Source organism: Thamnophis sirtalis, unplaced genomic scaffold, assembly GCF_051295495.1.
Source record: "Thamnophis sirtalis isolate CommonGarterSnake01/CBP01778 unplaced genomic scaffold, rThaSir2_p1.2 scaffold_2, whole genome shotgun sequence".
Classification (NCBI taxonomy): Eukaryota; Metazoa; Chordata; class Lepidosauria; order Squamata; family Natricidae; genus Thamnophis; species Thamnophis sirtalis.
Genome location: NW_028261382.1, coordinates 53,486,105 through 53,504,290, shown reverse-complemented (window position 1 = coordinate 53,504,290; position 18,186 = coordinate 53,486,105). Strand labels below are relative to the sequence as shown.

At 47.0% G+C, this 18,186-nt stretch overlaps 1 protein-coding gene across 1 annotated transcript in view; it reads left to right on the top strand.

Moving 5' to 3' along the window:
• The first annotated feature begins 53 nt into the window (after nucleotides 1-53).
• Nucleotides 54-18,186, top strand: part of LOC106550634 (oxysterol-binding protein 2) — a 69,245-nt gene continuing 51,112 nt past the window's right edge. The window contains exons 1-2 of the mRNA XM_087703476.1: nucleotides 54-369; nucleotides 17,599-17,807. Of these exons, the coding sequence (XP_087559602.1) occupies nucleotides 92-369; nucleotides 17,599-17,807 (487 nt within the window). The 5' untranslated portion in view covers nucleotides 54-91. The remainder of the gene's footprint in view (nucleotides 370-17,598; nucleotides 17,808-18,186) is intronic.

The following is an 18,186-nucleotide window of genomic DNA, read 5'->3' as shown; positions in this document are numbered from 1 at the left end:
TGTGTCACGTGGCCCCTCCCCCCTCCCCTGCCCAGCCCTGGCGACGGCGCCGGGGGAGTCGGCGGGCGGGCGCGGGCGGAGCTGGGCTCCTATGGGGCGGGCGGCGGTGGGGCCGCTGTGCAGCGCCGGCAGCCGCGGGCTGGTCTCCCTCCTGCTGGGCGCCGTCACCGTCCCGTGCCTGGCCTGCAAGCAGCAAGCGCCGCCGCCGCCGCCGCCGGCTGCCATGAGCTTGGCCGGGGAGAGCGGCTGCCCCGCGGGGGGCGACCCCTCGGACACCCACCGCGGCTGGCTCTTCAAGTGGACCAACTACCTGAAGGGCTACCAGCGCCGCTGGTTCGTCCTCAGCAACGGGCTGCTCAGCTACTACAGGTAGGCGCCAGGGGACCCATGCGCCCCGGCCGCGGAGGAGGCACTCCTGGCCGCCGCTCCTTTTTTGCAGACTTGGGGGGGGGGGGGTTGGAGTGTCCTCTCCCCATCATCCCCTCCCGCGTTGATTGACTTGGGTTTGGAGTGTCCTCTCCCATCATCCCCTCCCGCGTTGATTGACTTAGGGGTTTTGGAGTGTCCTCTCCCATCATCCCCTCCTGCATTGATTGATTTGGGTTTGGAGTGTCCCCTCCCATCATCCCCTCCCGCGTTGATTGACTTGGGTTTGGAATGTCCTCTCCCATCGTCCCCTCCCGCGTTGATTGACTTAGGGGTTTTGGAGTGTCCTCTCCCATCATCCCCTCCTGCATTGATTGATTTGGGTTGGAGTGTCCTCTCCCATCATCCCCTCCCGCGTTGATTGACTTGGAGGGTTTGGAGTGTCCTCTCCCATCATCCCCTCCCGCGTTGATTGACTTGGGTTTGGAATGTCCTCTCCCATCGTCCCCTCCCGCATTGATTGACTTAGGGGTTTTGGAGTGTCCTCTCCCATCATCCCCTCCCGCGTTGATTGACTTAGGGGTTTTGGAGTGTCCTCTCCCATCATCCCCTCCCGCGTTGATTGACTTGGGTTTGGAATGTCCTCTCCCATTGTCCCCTCCCGCATTGATTGACTTAGGGGTTTTGGAGTGTCCTCTCCCATCATCCCCTCCCGCGTTGATTGACTTAGGGGTTTTGGAGTGTCCTCTCCCATCATCCCCTCCCGCGTTGATTGACTTGGGTTTGGAATGTCCTCTCCCATCGTCCCCTCCCGCATTGATTGACTTAGGGGTTTTGGAGTGTCCTCTCCCATCATCCCTCCCGCGTTGATTGACTTAGGGGTTTTGGAGTGTCCTCTCCCATCATCCCCTCCCGCGTTGATTGACTTGGGTTTGGAATGTCCTCTCCCATTGTCCCCTCCCGCATTGATTGACTTAGGGGTTTTGGAGTGTCCTCTCCCATCATCCCCTCCCGCGTTGATTGACTTAGGGGTTTTGGAGTGTCCTCTCCCATCATCCCCTCCCGCGTTGATTGACTTGGGTTTGGAATGTCCTCTCCCATCGTCCCCTCCCGCATTGATTGACTTAGGGGTTTTGGAGTGTCCTCTCCCATCATCCCCTCCCGCGTTGATTGACTTGGGTTTGGAATGTCCTCTCCCATCGTCCCCTCCCGCATTGATTGACTTAGGGGTTTTGGAGTGTCCTCTCCCATCATCCCCTCCCGCGTTGATTGACTTAGGGTTTTGGAGTGTCCTCTCCCATCATCCCCTCCCGCGTTGATTGACTTGGGTTTGGAATGTCCTCTCCCATCGTCCCCTCCCGCATTGATTGACTTAGGGGTTTTGGAGTGTCCTCTTCCATCATCCCCTCCCGCGTTGATTGACTTGGGTTTGGAATGTCCTCTCCCATCGCTCCTCCCGCATTGATTGACTTAGGGGGGTTGGAGTATCCTCTCCCATCATCCCCTCCCTCATTGATTGACTTGGGGGGGTTGGAGTATCCTCTCCCATCATCCCCTCCCTCATTTATTGACTTGGGGGTGTTGGAGTGTCCTCTCCCATCGTCCTTTCCCCCAGGGGGATGGCTCTGGTTCGCAGGGTTCCCAGGTGGGCAAGGATTGGACTTCAGCTCCCATCATCCCCTCCCAGGGTATTGCTCTCAACTACCATGGTCCTTGGTTGGCAAGGCTTGGATTTCAGCTCCCATCATCCCCTCCCGCATTGATTGGCTGACCCTGCAGATTCCAGAAGGGCACCTGAGGCGGATTAGACTACAGGTCCCATCCTCCCTTCCCCGAGCACTGCTCTCAGGTCCCATGGTCCTTGCTTGGCAAGGCTTGTGCTTCAGCTCCCATCGTCCCCTCCTGCATTGATGCCCTTGCAAGTTCCAACGGGGCATCCAAGACAGGGTGGACTACTGGTCCCATCCTCGCCCTTGAAGCTGCTCCAGCAAGCTGCCACTCAGAGGGGTCGGAGGATATCTTCCATCAGCCACAGCTAGCCTAGGCTGTCCCCCCCCCCCGCCCCCGGTTCGGTTGGGTCTGGATTCCAATGCCCATCCTCCTCCTGCCTCTTGTCAGGCTGCAACACTCCCCCCTGGGTGCAACAAGCGTCGGACTACATATCCCACCATCCCCAGCCCACCTTTTTCGCCGGCTGTTCCACCAAGCATAAAACTGCAGCTCCCATTATCCTTAGCCACGTAGATATGTGGAGCATCTGGATACTTGGGAACAACTGGCTGCCCTGGGGGAATGATGGGAAGTGTAGTCCTGGTGTGTGTGTGTGTGTGTGTGTGTGTGTGTATTCAGCACACCCCATTCGGTAGCTGAAGAATCTTTGGGGTGCTGAAATACTACAGAGATTGCGGTAAAGTTATTCCTTGCTCGGTTGCACAGTGTATTACGGTAGCTGCCGTCTATTGTAATGCATTGAAGGCTTGCAAATATTTATTTACTTGTTTGTATGTGTGTAAGAAAGAGGTTGCTGGGTGGGGTTGTGTCCACGGTGCCCCAGATACTGTGGGTGCAAAGGGAATTTATCATCATCATCTTTTAACGACCCCATAATCCCTCGTGGGGTGGAGTCTGGGCAACTGAATGCAGCTGAGTGTTTTAATGGCCGGATGCCTTTCGTGTTGCCAGTATGGAGTTTTTGTTTGGGAGATAATATTCTCATTGTGCCCAAAGAAAGAAATATCTGCCTCTACCTAGGATCGAACCTGATTGTGAGGCGAGAGCTACGCCTCTAGGCCACTGCACCAATCCTGCAAAGGGCATTTATGCTTGGGGAAAACAATGGCACATGTGATGTATATGCCCTGCTTGCATTGGTACCGATAGTCATCGGCGTACGGCCGGTAGTCCTCGGTAGACGTACGACAATTTAGCCCCAAATTTCCATCGCGAAGCGAGGCGGTTCTTAAGTGAGTTTTACCCCGTTTTATGACCTTCTGTGCCACGTTTGTTAAGCGAATCGCAGCCGTTGTGAAATCGTGTGACCTTGGGGATGCTGAAACAGTCGTAAGTGTGGGAAAATGGTCCTAAGTCACTTTCCCCCCCAGTACCGTTGTAACTTTGTAATGGTCATTAAGCGAACTTTTGTCAATGGAGGACTACTTATACTACTTAAACGGAGGACTGCTTATACTACCACATTGAGTAACTTCTCAACCTTAGCGTTGTTAAGATGTGTGGGTTTCGATTCCTAGAATTCCCCAGCCAGCATGTGGGCTGGGGAATTCTGGGAATTGGGAAACCCACGGATCTTAAAGCTTGCCAGGATGGGAAAAACGCTATAAATTGCAGATTTATAAGGGGGAAACAATTCACGTTCGGAACGGATCGATTTTGAATTCTAAATATTTTTTCCATCTGCTTCTCTGTACTCCAGAAATTGATTAATTAATTCTTTCCTTCCTTCCTTCCTTCCTTCCTTCCTTCCTTCCTTCCTTCCTTCCTTCCTTCCTTCCTTCCTTCCTTCCTTCCTTCCTTCCTTCTTTCTTTCTTTATTATGTACTGGACTTTTGTCAAACAAATAAACGAGAACAAGAGAATAAAAATACAATGACAGAGTACTCCAGAAATTAATTAATTAATTCTTTCTTTCTTTCCTTCCTTCCTTCCTTCCTTCCTTCCTTCCTTCCTTCCTTCCTTCCTTCCTTCTTTATTATGTACTGGACTTTTGTCAAACAAAAAAACGAGAACAAGAGAATAAAAATACAATGACAGAGTACTCCAGAAATTAATTAATTAATTCTTTCTTTCCTTCCTTCCTTCCTTCCTTCCTTCCTTCCTTTCTTCCTTCCTTCCTTCCTTCCTTCCTTCCTTCCTTCTTTATTATGTACTGGACTTTTGTCAAACAAAAAAACGAGAACAAGAGAATAAAAATACAATGAAAGAGTACTCCAGAAATTAATTCCTTCCTTCCTTCCTTCCTTCCTTCCTTCCTTCCTTCCTTCCTTCCTTCCTTCCTTCCTTCCTTCTTTATTATGTACTGGACTTTTGTCAAACCAAAAAAACGAGAACAAGAGAATAAAAATACAATGACAGAGTACTCCAGAAATTAATTAATTCCTTCCTTCCTTCCTTCCTTCCTTCCTTCCTTCCTTCCTTCCTTCCTTCCTTCCTTCCTTCCTTCCTTCTTTCTGTATTATGTACTGGACTTTTGTCAAACAAAAAAACGAGAACAAGAGAATAAAAATACAATGACAGAGTACTCCAGAAATTAATTAATTAATTAATTCTTCCTTTCCTTCCTTCCTTCCTTCCTTCCTTCCTTCCTTCCTTCCTTCCTTCCTTCCTTCCTTCCTTCCTTCCTTCCTTCCTTCCTTCCTTCTTTCTTTCTTTATTATGTACTGGACTTTTGTCAAACAAAAAAACGAGAGCAAGAGAATAAAAATACGACAGAGACGAGAGCCACATTCGCGCAATTATGCACCCCCCCTCTACTTTAATAACCTTTGAGCATTTAATGATGCTCTAGAAATTAACCGTGCCCCCGTTTTTTTTAGATCGGCCGACGGAGCCAAATGTAAATCCGTAATCCTTTGGTAGAGCTTTAATCAACTTTAGGGAAGGAGATCATTCGCAATCGCATTAAGTCACTTAAGGCGGGAAGGGACCTCGGAGGTGCTCTAGTCCAGCCCCCTGCTCAAGCAGGAGACCCTACCCCATTCCAGACAGACGGGGCCTCCACCATGTCACCCCCTGGCCCTTCTTTACATTAACACCCCCCCCCTCAATTCCAAGAACCGTTCTTTCTATGTTTTAGCCTCCAGTCCCCTAACTCTCTTCGTTGCTCTTCTCCTCAACCGCGTTGAAGCAGCCACGCGCAAACACAACACTTTTGTGTCGAGAGGGCTGTTTCCCACAATCGCTCCGCCGGGTTCTCCTTTTGCGCCAAGCACAGTGGCAGGCCGGGCGAGCAAATGCTGGGGTTGCATTTTCCCGTCATTGTTAAATTAATCCCCCTGCGGTGAAGTGAAACCTCAAGCTTGTTAAACCAATCCGGCTTCTCCCTTTGACTTTGGCGGAGGGGAAACAGGCCATGAAGGACACAAGTCCCCAATCGTGTGACCTCCTCTGATTGCCGCATCGGTCGTAAATATATGTCAGGTTGCTCAGCGGCCGGGTTTCTATCGGATGCCCTTAGGGCTGTGAGGCTGGTTGTAAGTCAACTTTTTCCAGTATTGTCGTAACTTCGAACACTTAATAAACGAATGGTTGTAAATAGGCCCATTGATAACAACCATTGATAGCAATCTCCATTACAGTTGTAAGTTGAGGATTGCTTGTTTCACCCTGTGATTGGGCCAGCCCACAGGCCAGATGAGTCACGCGCTGGCCACGCCCACATAAGGCAACTGGCAGTTGGAACAGAGTTCTTTTCAGGTGGGCAGGGGAAGTAGAATGTCTAAACTCCCAGCCCACAGGCCGGATGAGTCACGGGCTGGCCACGTCTATCTAAGCCAACTGGCAGTTGGAACAGAGTTCCTTTCAGGTGGGCAGGAGGAGGAGTAGAACGTCTTGCTCCTTAGCATCGACGTGTGTTAAATATAATACTGTGTAAGGAATACTGATGATCTGAAGGTCATTTCGAAAAAATCTTTTCTTAGCAAGCACCTAGAAGCCGAGAGGAACATACGTGCTGAATTTCAAGTTTCTAGGCTTTACGGTTCTGGAGATTTCGTGATTATGCAGGAGTGGTATTTCGCTTTTATATATGTAGATGCCGGCAGCCCCGGCAAAAAGTTTATGTTGCAAGCTAATAAGTCCAGCTGTCTGGAAGATGAATAGTTGTCTGCCACACCTATTCATCTCCGTCCCCTGCCTTTTATCCCCAGAGCTAGGATGGGGCTTCGCTAGCAGCGGTGGCTCTGATGTCCCAAAGACCGGCCCATAGATTTCCACTGTTCTCCTCTCCTCTGCCTTCTGTGCATCTGCATATCAGGCACTGGACTCATTTGTTCCTCCTCTTCCTCATCAGCCATCTCCAGGCCTGGGGGCTGTTGACTGTCCACCTGAGGGCTGACGGACAGCCCAGGCTCCGCCTCTCTCTCCCCCCCTGCCAGTTCCATTCCCTCTTCCTCAGGGGTGGGTTTCTCGCCCTGTTCCAACCGGTTCGGTTGGAACGGGGCTGGCGGCGTCCTTGTGTACGCGTGCAGTGCACGCATGCGTACTAGCGCTTGTGCGATGCTCCAGCTGCTCCTGGAGGATCGCGCAGGCGCTGTATGCGGTCTGCGCATGCGTGGAAGCGCAGAACTCATCAAAACCAGGTAAGAAACGCGGGCAGGTCGGTGGATCCTTTGGCGTTCCCAGAAGTTACTTACTTCCGGGTTCGCCGACCAACCGGTTCGCGGGGACCGCCGCGAACCGCCTGAAACCCACCCCTGCTCTTCCTCCTTCCCAGGTTGCCCTGATGCTGACCCTGACTCCCTCACCACCACCACCACCTCCTCCTCCTCCTCCTCCTCATCTGATTCAGCTGCTGGAGGGGCTGCAACACACCCATTTATGAATGTTCAGATTTGTTTGTTTATGTATTTGGTAAACTTAACATAGTTGCCTGTTCTGACCCCCCTCGTTCCAAAGCACACTCCGAGCCAGAGATAAATTACGGCATTTAATTAACAGACAAACAGGTCCTTGGCAGCAACCCAACACAGACAAACTCGGGCAGCAATAAACACAGATAAGGCTTGGCAGCAATCCAGCCTGCCAAGCTCATACCAAGTTCTCCGACATTCGATTCTATGTTGACTTCTGCAAAGAGGGGCGTGTGTACAAGTAGCCTTTTTATAGTCTGGAAAGGAGCCTAGTGACCACCAGCTGAGTGCAATCATCTCATGTAATCGCGTAATTGTTCCTGACGCCTAGTAGCTCTTTGATGGCGTGCATCCAGGAACAACTCACTCTCTGGCTCACTCTCCCTTGTCTCCTCCCCACTGGTCCAAGGCTCAGGGGCCTCCTGGTGGCCAACCAGCCTCTCTGCGCCCTGCTCAGAGTCGGAACCCTGTCCAGGGTCCTCCACATCCTCCAGAGCCGACTCAGAGGGCCCCTCGCTGTCGGAGTCTGGTGGCAGCTCCAACGGCTCCTGCTGGGCCACAACAGTTGCCAATCTCATACATGCGACAAAGTTTTTAAAAAAGAAGAATACAGCGAATAATGGGGAAAAAAGTAACAATAAAAAAGATTAAAAGCAAAAAGGCAAAAAGATACTGAAAAATGATAATCACGGTTGGAACGAACGGCGGGAGATCAAATTTTGTTCAAACCAGAAATTTTTTTCCTAGGCATAATACCGGAGGGTTATAAGAAAGAGGTGCTCTATCTAATTATACATGCATTCATTGTGGCGCATATAATTTATGCGCAGTATTGGGAAAAAAAGAAAATACACCATCAGAGTTAGACATATTTAGGAAACTTTGGACCTGGGTGGAAGCAGATAGGCTCACCCTCGATTTAAAAAATAAAGGGGAATCGGAATATTAATGAAGTTTGGAACAGATTTTATTATGGGTATAATAATAACCAAGGTACACCCACGTCACACCTATCCTCTGCGAGCTGCACTGGCTACCTATTAGTCTCCGAATCCGCTTCAAGGTGCTGGTCGCTACCTATAAAGCCCTACATGGCATCGGACCTGGGTACCTGAGAGACCGCCTCCTGCCGATTACCTCTCTCAGACCGATCAGATCTCACAGGTTGGGTCTCCTCCGGATTCCATCTGCCAGCCAATGTCGCCTGGCGACTCCCCGGGGGAGAGCCTTCTCTGTCGCAGCTCCGGCCCTCTGGGACGAGCTCCCTCTTGAGATCCGGACCCTTACTACCCTCCCACCCTTACTACCCTCCCGGCCTTCCGCAAAGCCACCAAGTCCTGGCTGTTCCAGCAGGCTGGGGGGAGCTGAGAAGCATCTTACCTCCACGGAAATTGTGAATGTTGGTTTTTGTTTTTAATACGTTGTCTTTGTCTCGTTGCCCCCTTTCCCTTGTCTTTTGTGAGCCGCCCGGAGTCCTCCGGGAGTGGGCAGCATATAAGACAAAGAAAGAAAGAAGAAAGAAAGAAAGAAAGAGAAAGAAAGAAAGAAAGAAGGAGGGAGGGAGGGAGGGAGGGAGGGAGGGAGGGAGGGAGGGAGGGAGGGAGGGAGGGAGGAAGGAAGGAAGGAAGGAAGGAAGGAAGGAAGAAAGAAGAAAGAAAGAAAAAAGAAAGAAAGAAGGAAGGAAGGAAGGAAGAAAGAAGAAAGAAGAAAGAAAGAAAGAAAGAAAGAAAGAAAGAAAGAAAGAAAGAAAGAAAGAAAGAAAGAAAGAAAGAAGCAAGATGACAAGACTGGAACAAACTGTAAATAATGTGATTGGTTAGAAGGATAGATAATGTACTAACTAGACTGACAGCTAATGGATAATTATCTGTATATAATGTGATTATATTAATGTGCCCCTCCGACTTTATGGTGCTGCACGGTTTTAAATGTAAAAACCATTTTAAAAAAAATTTAAAGGTTAAAAGCAGAAAATACATCGAAACGTACATATGCGGGAGAGCATATCCCCTTCCCCCAATAAGTTTTAAACATGCTCCTTGGAGGTATCTCAATAATGTCTCAGGTTTGCTGGATGGCCTGCAGATTTGATTTATGATGAAGGACAAAATATCAGGCGGACAGTATTTCAAACGTTGCAAAAAGCGAAGGGCATACAGGCGCACAAAATGAGGACGTTCCCCATCACATGCTCCACGCTCTTTCTCAAGTTCTTGGTTTCCATTTCTGGAGGCGGCTTCCTATTTTTCGCCCTGTCCAGATTGGCTGGATCAGGGAAGATAGAAAGTTGGAGTGGGGGGTGGAAGAAAGAGGTGTATGGAGAGTGGAAGAGGTATATTGGGTTTCTATTTTTGGGGGGTATTGTTGACACGAGGAATTGCTGTGATTATTGCTTAATGTTGTATGGCCCCGGCTATGCACAGTATATATGTGTATGAAAATGAAAAAAATGGAAAATAAAAACCTTTTCACTAGTGTCAGATTGGCTGGATCGTTAATCTGGTGGAACTTGGCAGCGCCGATCTTAATTTTGTAGCTTCGTTCTAAAATCCGTTTTATGTAATGAGGGCATTTAAAAAAAACACGCTAAACAGCTGCAGAGATTCCCTTAACGAATGTGGCGAGAAAGGTCAACATCAGACGGGGAGGGGGGGGGGAATTGGTTTTAACAGAGGTCTCACTTAAGAACGATCTTCAATTGCAGTTGTAAGTCGACGACGGCCTGTGTTTATCGTTCCCAGAATTCAGACAGTTTATTGAATTTGCCAGTTGCGAGCCAGGAGTCGGATGCTAAACCTGCAAAGGGAAACCACGGGGCAGCCTTTCTTAAACCTAACCATTTTAAAGAATAGAATAGAAATAGTATAAGAATAGAGTAGAGTAGAATAAAGTAGAGTAGAATAGAATAGAATAAGAGTAGAGTAGAACAGAACAGAATAATAAAAATGGAATGGAATAGAATAAGAATAGAATAGAATAGAATAGAATAATAAAAATGGAATAGAATAGCAATAGCAATAGCAATAGCAGTGGACTTATATACCGCTTCATAGGGCTTTCAGCCCTCTCTAAGCGGTTTACAGAGAGTCAGCATATTGCCCCCAACAATCTGGGTCCTCATTTTACCCACCTCGGAAGGATGGAAGGCTGAGTCAACCCTGAGCCGGTGAGATTTGAACCGCTGAACTGCTGATCTAGCAGTAGCCTGCAGTGCTGCATTTAACCACTGCGCCACCTCGGCTCTTAGAATAAGAATGGAATAAAATAATAATAATAATAATAATAGAATAGAATAATAAAAATGTAATGGAATAGAATAAGAATAGAATAATAAGAATGGAGTAGAATAAGAATAGAATAATAAGAACGGAATAGAATAGAATAATAAAAATGTAATGGAATAGAATAAGAATAATGGAATAGAATAATAATGGAATAGAATAAGAATAGAATAGAATAGAATAATAATGGAATAGAATAATAATAGAATAATAAGAATGGAAAAGAATAGAATAATAAAAATGTAATGGAATAGAATAAGAATAGAATAATAAGAACGGAATAGAATAGAATAATAAAAATGTAATGGAATAGAATAAGAATAATGGAATAGAATAATAATGGAATAGAATAAGAATAGAATAGAATAAGAATAGAATAGAATAGAATAAGAATGGAATAGAATAAGAATAGAATAATAATGGAAAAGAATAGAATAATAAAATGTAATGGAATAGAATAAGAATAGAATAATAAGAATGGAATAGAATAAGAATAGAATAGAATAATAAGAATGGAATAGAATAATAAAAATGGAATGGAATGGAATAGAATAGAATAGAATTAGAATTCTTTATTGGCCAAGTGTGATTGGACACACAAGGAATTTGTCTTTGGTGCAGATGCTCTCAGTGTACATAAGAACGAAAATTCATTCATCAGGAATCCCAAGGTACTACAATATTTAATGATAGTCCTAGGATACAAATAAGCAATCAGGAAACAATCAATATCAATATAAATCGTAAAGATACAAGCTGCAAAGTTACAGTCCTGCAGTCATCAGTGGGAGGAGATGGGTGAGAGGAAGGATGAGAAGACTAATAGTAATAGTAATGCAGCCTTAGTGAATAGTTTGACAGTGTTGTGGGAATTAGTTGTTTAGCAGAGTGATGGCATTTGGGGAAAAACTGTCCTTGTGTCTAGTTGTCTTGGTGTGCAGTGCTCTATAGCGTCGTTTTGACAGCAGGAGTTGAAACAATTGATGTCCAGGATATGAGGGGTCTCTAGATATTTTCACAGCCCTCTTTTTGACTCGTGCAGTGCGCAGGTCCTCAATGGAAGGCAGGTTGGCAGCCATTGTTTCTTTCTGCAGTTCTGATTCTCCTCTGACGTCTCCGTCTGTCTTGTTGGGTTGCAGAGCCAAACCAGACAGTGATGGAGCTGCAGATGAGAGACTCAATCCTTCCTCCGTAGAACAGAATCAGCAGCTCCTTGGGAAGTTCGAGCTTCCTGAGCTGGCGCAGAAAGAACATTCTTGGTTGTGTGACATTTTTGATGTTAGGTGTCCATTTTAGGTCCTGAAATATGATAAGGTGGGTCAGTGGTGGGTTTCAATTTTTTTTAGAACCTCTTCTGTAGGTGTGGCCTGCTTTGTGGGAGTGGCTTGCCAGCCATGTGACTGGGTAGGAGTGGCTTGGCAGTCATGTGACTGGGTGTGCGTGGCCAACTTGCAAAATGTGAAACTCACTTAACAACGCTCTTGCTTAGCAGCCAAAATGTTGGCTCAGAAACTCTGGCACTTGAAGCACGCAAGTCTTAAAGCTGTCGAGTTACAAGACCCTTGCACCCTTAACCCTTTAGAAAAAAAAACTCAGGGGTGTTCAAAGTTGACAGCTTTAAGACTTGTGGACTTCCGCTCCCAGAATTCCTCCTCCAGTCATGTTGGCTCAGGAACTCTGGCATTTGAAGTGTGCAAGTCTTAAAGCTGTCAAGTTAGAAGACCCTCGCACCCCTAACCCTTTAGAAAAAAAACAACCCAGGGGTGTTCAAAGTTGACAGCTTTAAGACTTGTGGACTTCAACTCCCAGAATTCCTCCTCTCGCTCTTCATCTTGATGATGGGCGGACGGGCGGAGGGAGGGAGCTGGAACCGGCTCTAAACGGCACTGTAGATTTGTGGAACCTCTTCTATAGAAGAGGTTAGTACTGGCAGGAACCCACCCTTGAGGTGGGTGGACTTCAACTCCCATGGCTCTCCAGCATGCTAAGGTCAATCCTACGATTCGGGCCGTCCAGAGTCATAGCTGTGGGAACGCTGCTGGTTTTTGTGTGTGTGTGTGTCTGTCGGATCTCAGCATCCATGTTAATGGTTGTTGGCCAGACCTGAGTCCTTAAATCATGCGTCCGCTTGGCTTTACCTTCAGCAAAGAGAGTTGCAGCCTTCTCAAAAGCCATTTGAAGGGCAAAAGAGGCTGGGAGAGGAAATGGATTGGGCCTTGCTCGGGTGCCTTGAGTGACAAGGACATTTCAGCCGCACGACGCACAACCAGTTGTGTTCTGTGCAAAGGGAGTGCCTTCTTGGGGTTGGCTCTTGAAACAGAACTATGACAGGAAGCCGCAGAAACCGCTAGGACGGTGGTTATCGGAATAAATACTTGATGTATTTCATGTGCAAGCACCCCGTGTTATTTTTACAAGTAACTTAAGGGAGCAAACAAACTTGATACAGGTAGTCTTCGAGTTACGGCCACAATTCAGCCCAACTAAGTGAGACGTTTGTTTCAGTGGGTTTTAAAACAAGCAAGCGCAGAAAGCACCAAGGACCCCACAGTTTTTTTCCTCCTCCTCCTCCTCCTCCTCCTCCTCCTCCTCCTCCTCCTCCTCCTCCTCCTCCTCCTCCCCTCCCCCTCCCCCTCCCCCTCTCTGCAAACCCCTCTCCCTTCTAGCACTGATGATGTTCCCTAGTTGGGTAATGAAACGTCAGCAAGAGAACGAGCAAGCTCAGAGGGCATGGAGGACCCTACGGTTCTCTCCATCCCTCTCCTCCTCTTCCTCCCCCTCCAAACCCCTCTCCCTTCTAGTATTGATGATGTTACCTAGCTGGGCAATGAAACGTCTGCAAGAAAGAAAGAAAAAAAGCACAGAGATCGTGGAGGACCCCACAGTCTTCCTCCTCCTCCTCCTCCTCCTCCTCCTCCTCCTCCTCCTCCTCCTCCTCCTCCTCCTCCTCCTCCTCCTCCTCCTCTCTCCAAACCCCTCTGCCTTCTACTCCTGATAATGTTACCTAGTTGGGCAATGAAACGTCTGCAAGAGAAGAAGGAAGCTGAGAGAGCATGGAGGACCCTATAGTCCCCCTCCTCCCCTGCAAACCCCATTCCTTTTTAGTCCTGATGACGTTACCTAGTTCGGGTAACGAAACGTCTGCGAGAAAACGATCAAGCTCAGAGAGCACCAAGGGCCTCTCGTTTGGAGGGGGGGGGAAGAGGGGGAATCAGGAATTTGGGGAAACGTGTCCCAAGCGCTCCCCCCTTGCAGCAAAACATTCCTCAAAACAAAAGTTAGAAGAGATAAAAGTGTGGCACGACAAAACCGCGGTCCACTAAAGCGCACCCGATTAAAGCGCGTACCTGACGTCATCAGCAGCGCGACAAATACGACCGCAGAGAAAAAAGGGTGCTTTAAAAAGCGCTTTTAAAGCAAGCCGATTCACGTAAAGGTAAGGGTTAGGTTTAGGGTTAGGGTTAGGTTTAGGGTTACGTTAAGCGTTAGGGTTAGGTTTAGGGTTAGGTTAAGGGTTAGCGTTAGGTTTAGCGTTAGGTTAAGGGTTAAGTTTAGGGTTAGGTTTAGGGTTAGGTTTGGGGGGGTTAGGTTTAGATTTACGCATTAATTTTAACTTTACCGCTCACAGCGTGCTGTTTTCGTCGCGCTGTGATGACGTCACGTACGCGCTTTCGTCGAGCGCGCTTTAGTCTACCGCGGTTTTGTGGTGGAACCGATAAAAGCCAACAGATGAAATTGCTCCCCAACAGGATGGACGGACGGACGGACAGGCCGACCTACCTGTCTCCTTTTTACAGGTGTGGGGGCTCTGCAGAGCATTTTTAACTTGCAAGGGTCTGTCTGGAGCACAGAGGCATTGTGGGAAATAAGGATGCCCCCCCCCCCCTTCTTCTCGGTCGGTGCTCGGCTGATGTTTTTAGAAGCAGAAATCCCGAAAGACGAACAAAAGAGGCTTTGGATGGATTTCCGGTCATTTTTTTTTTTAATGCTCCATTTGGAGTCGGTTGTGGATGCTGTTGTTAGCAAAGCTGCGTTTTCTTTTCCTCCATCTCCAATGGAGGCCGAACGCAGCACCCTCTTGATAAGCAGAGGTAACTCGATGCGGTTTGGAAACAGGGTGGATAAAAATAAATTGTTTTTTTTAAAAATAAATAAATCAATAAATTGGATTTAAAAAAATTATATAGGATTTTTAAAAAAATTAAATGGGATTTTTTTATTTAAATGGGATTTTTTAATTTAAATGGGATTTTTTAAAATTTAAATGGGATTTTTAAAATTTAAATGGGATTTTTTAAAATTTAAATGGGATTTTTAAAAATTTAAATCAGATCTTTTTTATTTAAATGAGAAATTTGTTATTTAAATGGGATTTTTAAAAATTTAAATCAGATTTTTAAAATTTAAATCAGATGTTTTAAAATTTAAATTGGATTTTTTAAAATTTAAATTGGATTTTTTAAAAATTTAAATCAGATTTTTTAAAATTTAAATCAGATTTTTTATTTAAATGGGTTTTTTTATTTAAATGGGATTTTTTTATTTAAATGGGATTTTTTAAAATTTAAATGGGATTTTAAAAATTTAAATAAGATTTTTTTATTTAAATGGGATTTTTAAAAATTGGAGCAAAAAAAATCTTATCTGAAGACAGTTTTGTGTTTAAGATACATTCCTAATTCAGCTTATTCAGCATAAAATGGAGCGTAGTTATGCAGCATAATGCTGTATATTCTGCAGTATCTACATTATGGGGTGAACTTCAATGAATCCAAGCTGTGCAAAATGAGATGAGATGCACTGCATGGATGCATTCCCACAATTTCACCGTAAGCATGAGATAAATCATAAAACAACAGTTCGGAAAAATTCATTTTTTGCAAATCTAGGTACAAACTCTATGATTGTTGGAAGAGAAATGCGTCTATGCCACCAGGCCCTAAGTGTGAGGAGGAGTAAAAGTGAAAGCAAAACCTTTTAAGCAGCTTATAAATATAATACTGGCAGCAGGCATCCACTCACTTGCTAAAGAACAGCTAAAGAACAGGGGACGACTTGGGAGGAAGGCCACAGGTGGACGGTGAATGGCCCCTCCCAGAGGACATCAGTTCAGTTCAGTTCAGTTCAGTTTATTGTATTTGTATGCCGCCCTTTTCCCCCGAAGGGGACTCAGGGCGGCTCACAGCTCGAACCGGGGAAGGGGGATACAGACAAAATTTAAAAACAAACATAACAATATATAATTTAAAAACTCACAACAGTCATACCATTCGAGACGGGGGCAACAGCTCTTTAGCTCCAGGCCTGTCGGAACAGCCAGGTTTTGAGGGCTTTGCGGAAGGCCTGGAGGGTGGTGAGGGTTCGAATCTCCACGGGGAGTTCGTTCCAGAGGGTCGGAGCAGCCACAGAGAAGGCTCTCCTCCGGGTAGTCGCCAGTCGACACTGGCCGGCGGATGGAATTCGGAGGAGGCCTAATCTGTGGGATCTAATCGGTCTAGTGGAGGTAATTGGCAGCAGGCGGTCTCTCAAGTACCCAGGTCCAATACCAAAGAGGAGCGAAAGGGGAGTGGAGTTTGCAGGAGACCATTAGTTCGTTTCATTGGTTTGTGACTCTCCGAGACTCCCTGCCAAGTTTTGCAGATCTCGGCCTGGCAGCTCTCCAAGCCAGATAAGGTCTGTGACTGTAAATCCTCCCTTGAAAAAAAAATGGTTGGATGTGAATGAGCAGAATTCGCAGCCAATTACTAAAAAGTGTTTTTTTTGTCGGGACCATGAAGTCGGCTTCATGCTCTCGGGAAGCCCAGGTCACAACCCTTAGAAGGAAGGAAATTGATTTTATAGCAATTTGAGGAGTGCTTTTTTTTTTTTCACGACGAGCAAAAAATAGGATAATGCAGCCAGCAAGCAGAGAGCCAATCTCACATCTCTTCCACCCTAAGGTATCCGTGATTGCGAATATTGCAAAACTGGCCTTCAAGAACTGTCAGAATCGACTTAAAAGGTCTTTCGTATTGGAACACTCTAAACCGATCGATCGTTTTTCTGGTAGCACGGGGAGTCTGTTAATTGAAGGAAGCCGAGGTCCCGTCCCTTGGCAAGAAAAATCCCATTAAATTGGCCAAACTTACTGCAGCAGGAGGAGGAAGAGGTGGCGAGGGACTCACGCAGAGCAACAAGGAAAAGCACCGTTTCTCAACTTTCGCAAAGAGTTTGGACTGCAAGTCTCAGAATGGCCCCAGGGTCGGCTGGGGATTGAAGTCCACGCATCTCCTAGGGGTTCTAAGGTTGAAACGCTGAGCTAAGAGCTTATGGATGGATAGATTGGCAAACTCACAAGATTTAAGAGCCCTGGTGGCGCAGTGGTTGGAGTGCAGTACTGCAGGCTACTTCTGCCGGCTGCCTGCAATTTGGCAGTTTAAATCTCACAGGCTGAAGGTTGACTCAGCCTTCCGTCCTTCCGAGGTGGGTCAAATGAGGATCCAGATTGTTGGGGGCAAGAGGCTGACTCTGTAAATCGCTTAGAGAGGGGCGGAAAGCACTGTGAAGTGGTATATAAGTCTAAGTGCTATTGCTATTGTCCCTTCCTTCCTTCCTTCCTTCCTTCCTTCCTTCCTTCCTTCCTTCCTTCCTTCCTTCCTTCCAGTTGCTCAGCCTTCCATCCTTCCAAGGTGGATAAAATGAGGATCCAGATTGTTGGGGGCAAGAGGCTGACTCTGTAAACCGCTTAGAGAGAGGCGGAAAGCACTGTGAAGTGGTATATAAGTCTAAGTGCTATTGCTATTGTCCCTTCCTTCCTTCCTTCCTTCCTTCCTTCCTTCCTTCCTTCCTTCCTTCCTTCCTTCCTTCCTTCCTTCCAGTTGTCTCAGCCTTCCATCCTTCCAAGGTGGGTAAAATGAGGATCCAGATTGTTGGGGGAAAGAGGCTGACTCTGTAAGCCACTTAGAGAGGACGGTAAAGCACTGTGAAGCGGTATATAAATTTAGGTATCCTTCCTTCCTTCCTTCCTTCCTTCCTTCCTTCCTTCCTTCCTTCCTTCCTTCCTTCCTTCCTTCCTTCCTTCCTTCCTTCCTTCCTTCTCAGTGGTTAGAATACAGTGTTGCAGGCTAATTCTACCAATTGCCAGTTCGATCTTGACCGGCTCAAGGTTGACTCAACCTTCCGTCCTTCCGAGGTGGGTCAAATGAGGACCCAAATTGTTGGGGGGCAAGAGGTTGACTCTGTGAACCGCTTAGAGAGGGCTTGAAGCAGTGGTGGCTTCCTACCAGTTTGGACTGGTCCTCGCTGCGAAAAGTATAATTCGGGGAGTTGTACCGTCTGCTATGAACTATCCCGAGAGCCTCATACCGTTTCTTTGATAACTTTTGCAGGACTCAAGCGGAAATGGCTCACACCTGCCGAGGGACCATCAATCTGTCCATGGCTCACATCGATACGGAGGATTCTTGCAATATCGTCCTTTCTAACGGCGGGCGGACCTACCACTTGAAAGCGAGCTCGGAAGTGGAACGGCAGCGCTGGGTCACAGCCCTGGAGCTGGCGAAAACCAGGGCCATCCGAATCAGGAGCAACCAGTCAGGTAGATGTTAACAGGCGCGTGGGAGGCCTTCCCTTTATAGTTCCTGCTGCGTTAAGAAAGTTCAAAGCATTCTTGAGGAAGCATCTCATCCTGGACACCCTTTTTTTTTTTAACTATTACCATCTGGCAGCCGGTACAGGGCAATAAAAACAAGGATAAATAGGCTGAAAAACAGCTTCTCTCCCAGAGCAGTAACTATATTGAATTCTACTGTATTTTTGTTGTTAGTTGTGAGGTTGTGTCCGACCCATCGCGACCCCATGGACAATGTTCCTCCTCCTTGGAGGTCTTCTAGTCCAGCCCCCTGCTCAGGCAGAGGCCCTATATCCCTTCAGAGGAAGTGTTGTCCAATTTCTTCTTTAAAAAAACTTGTGTTGGC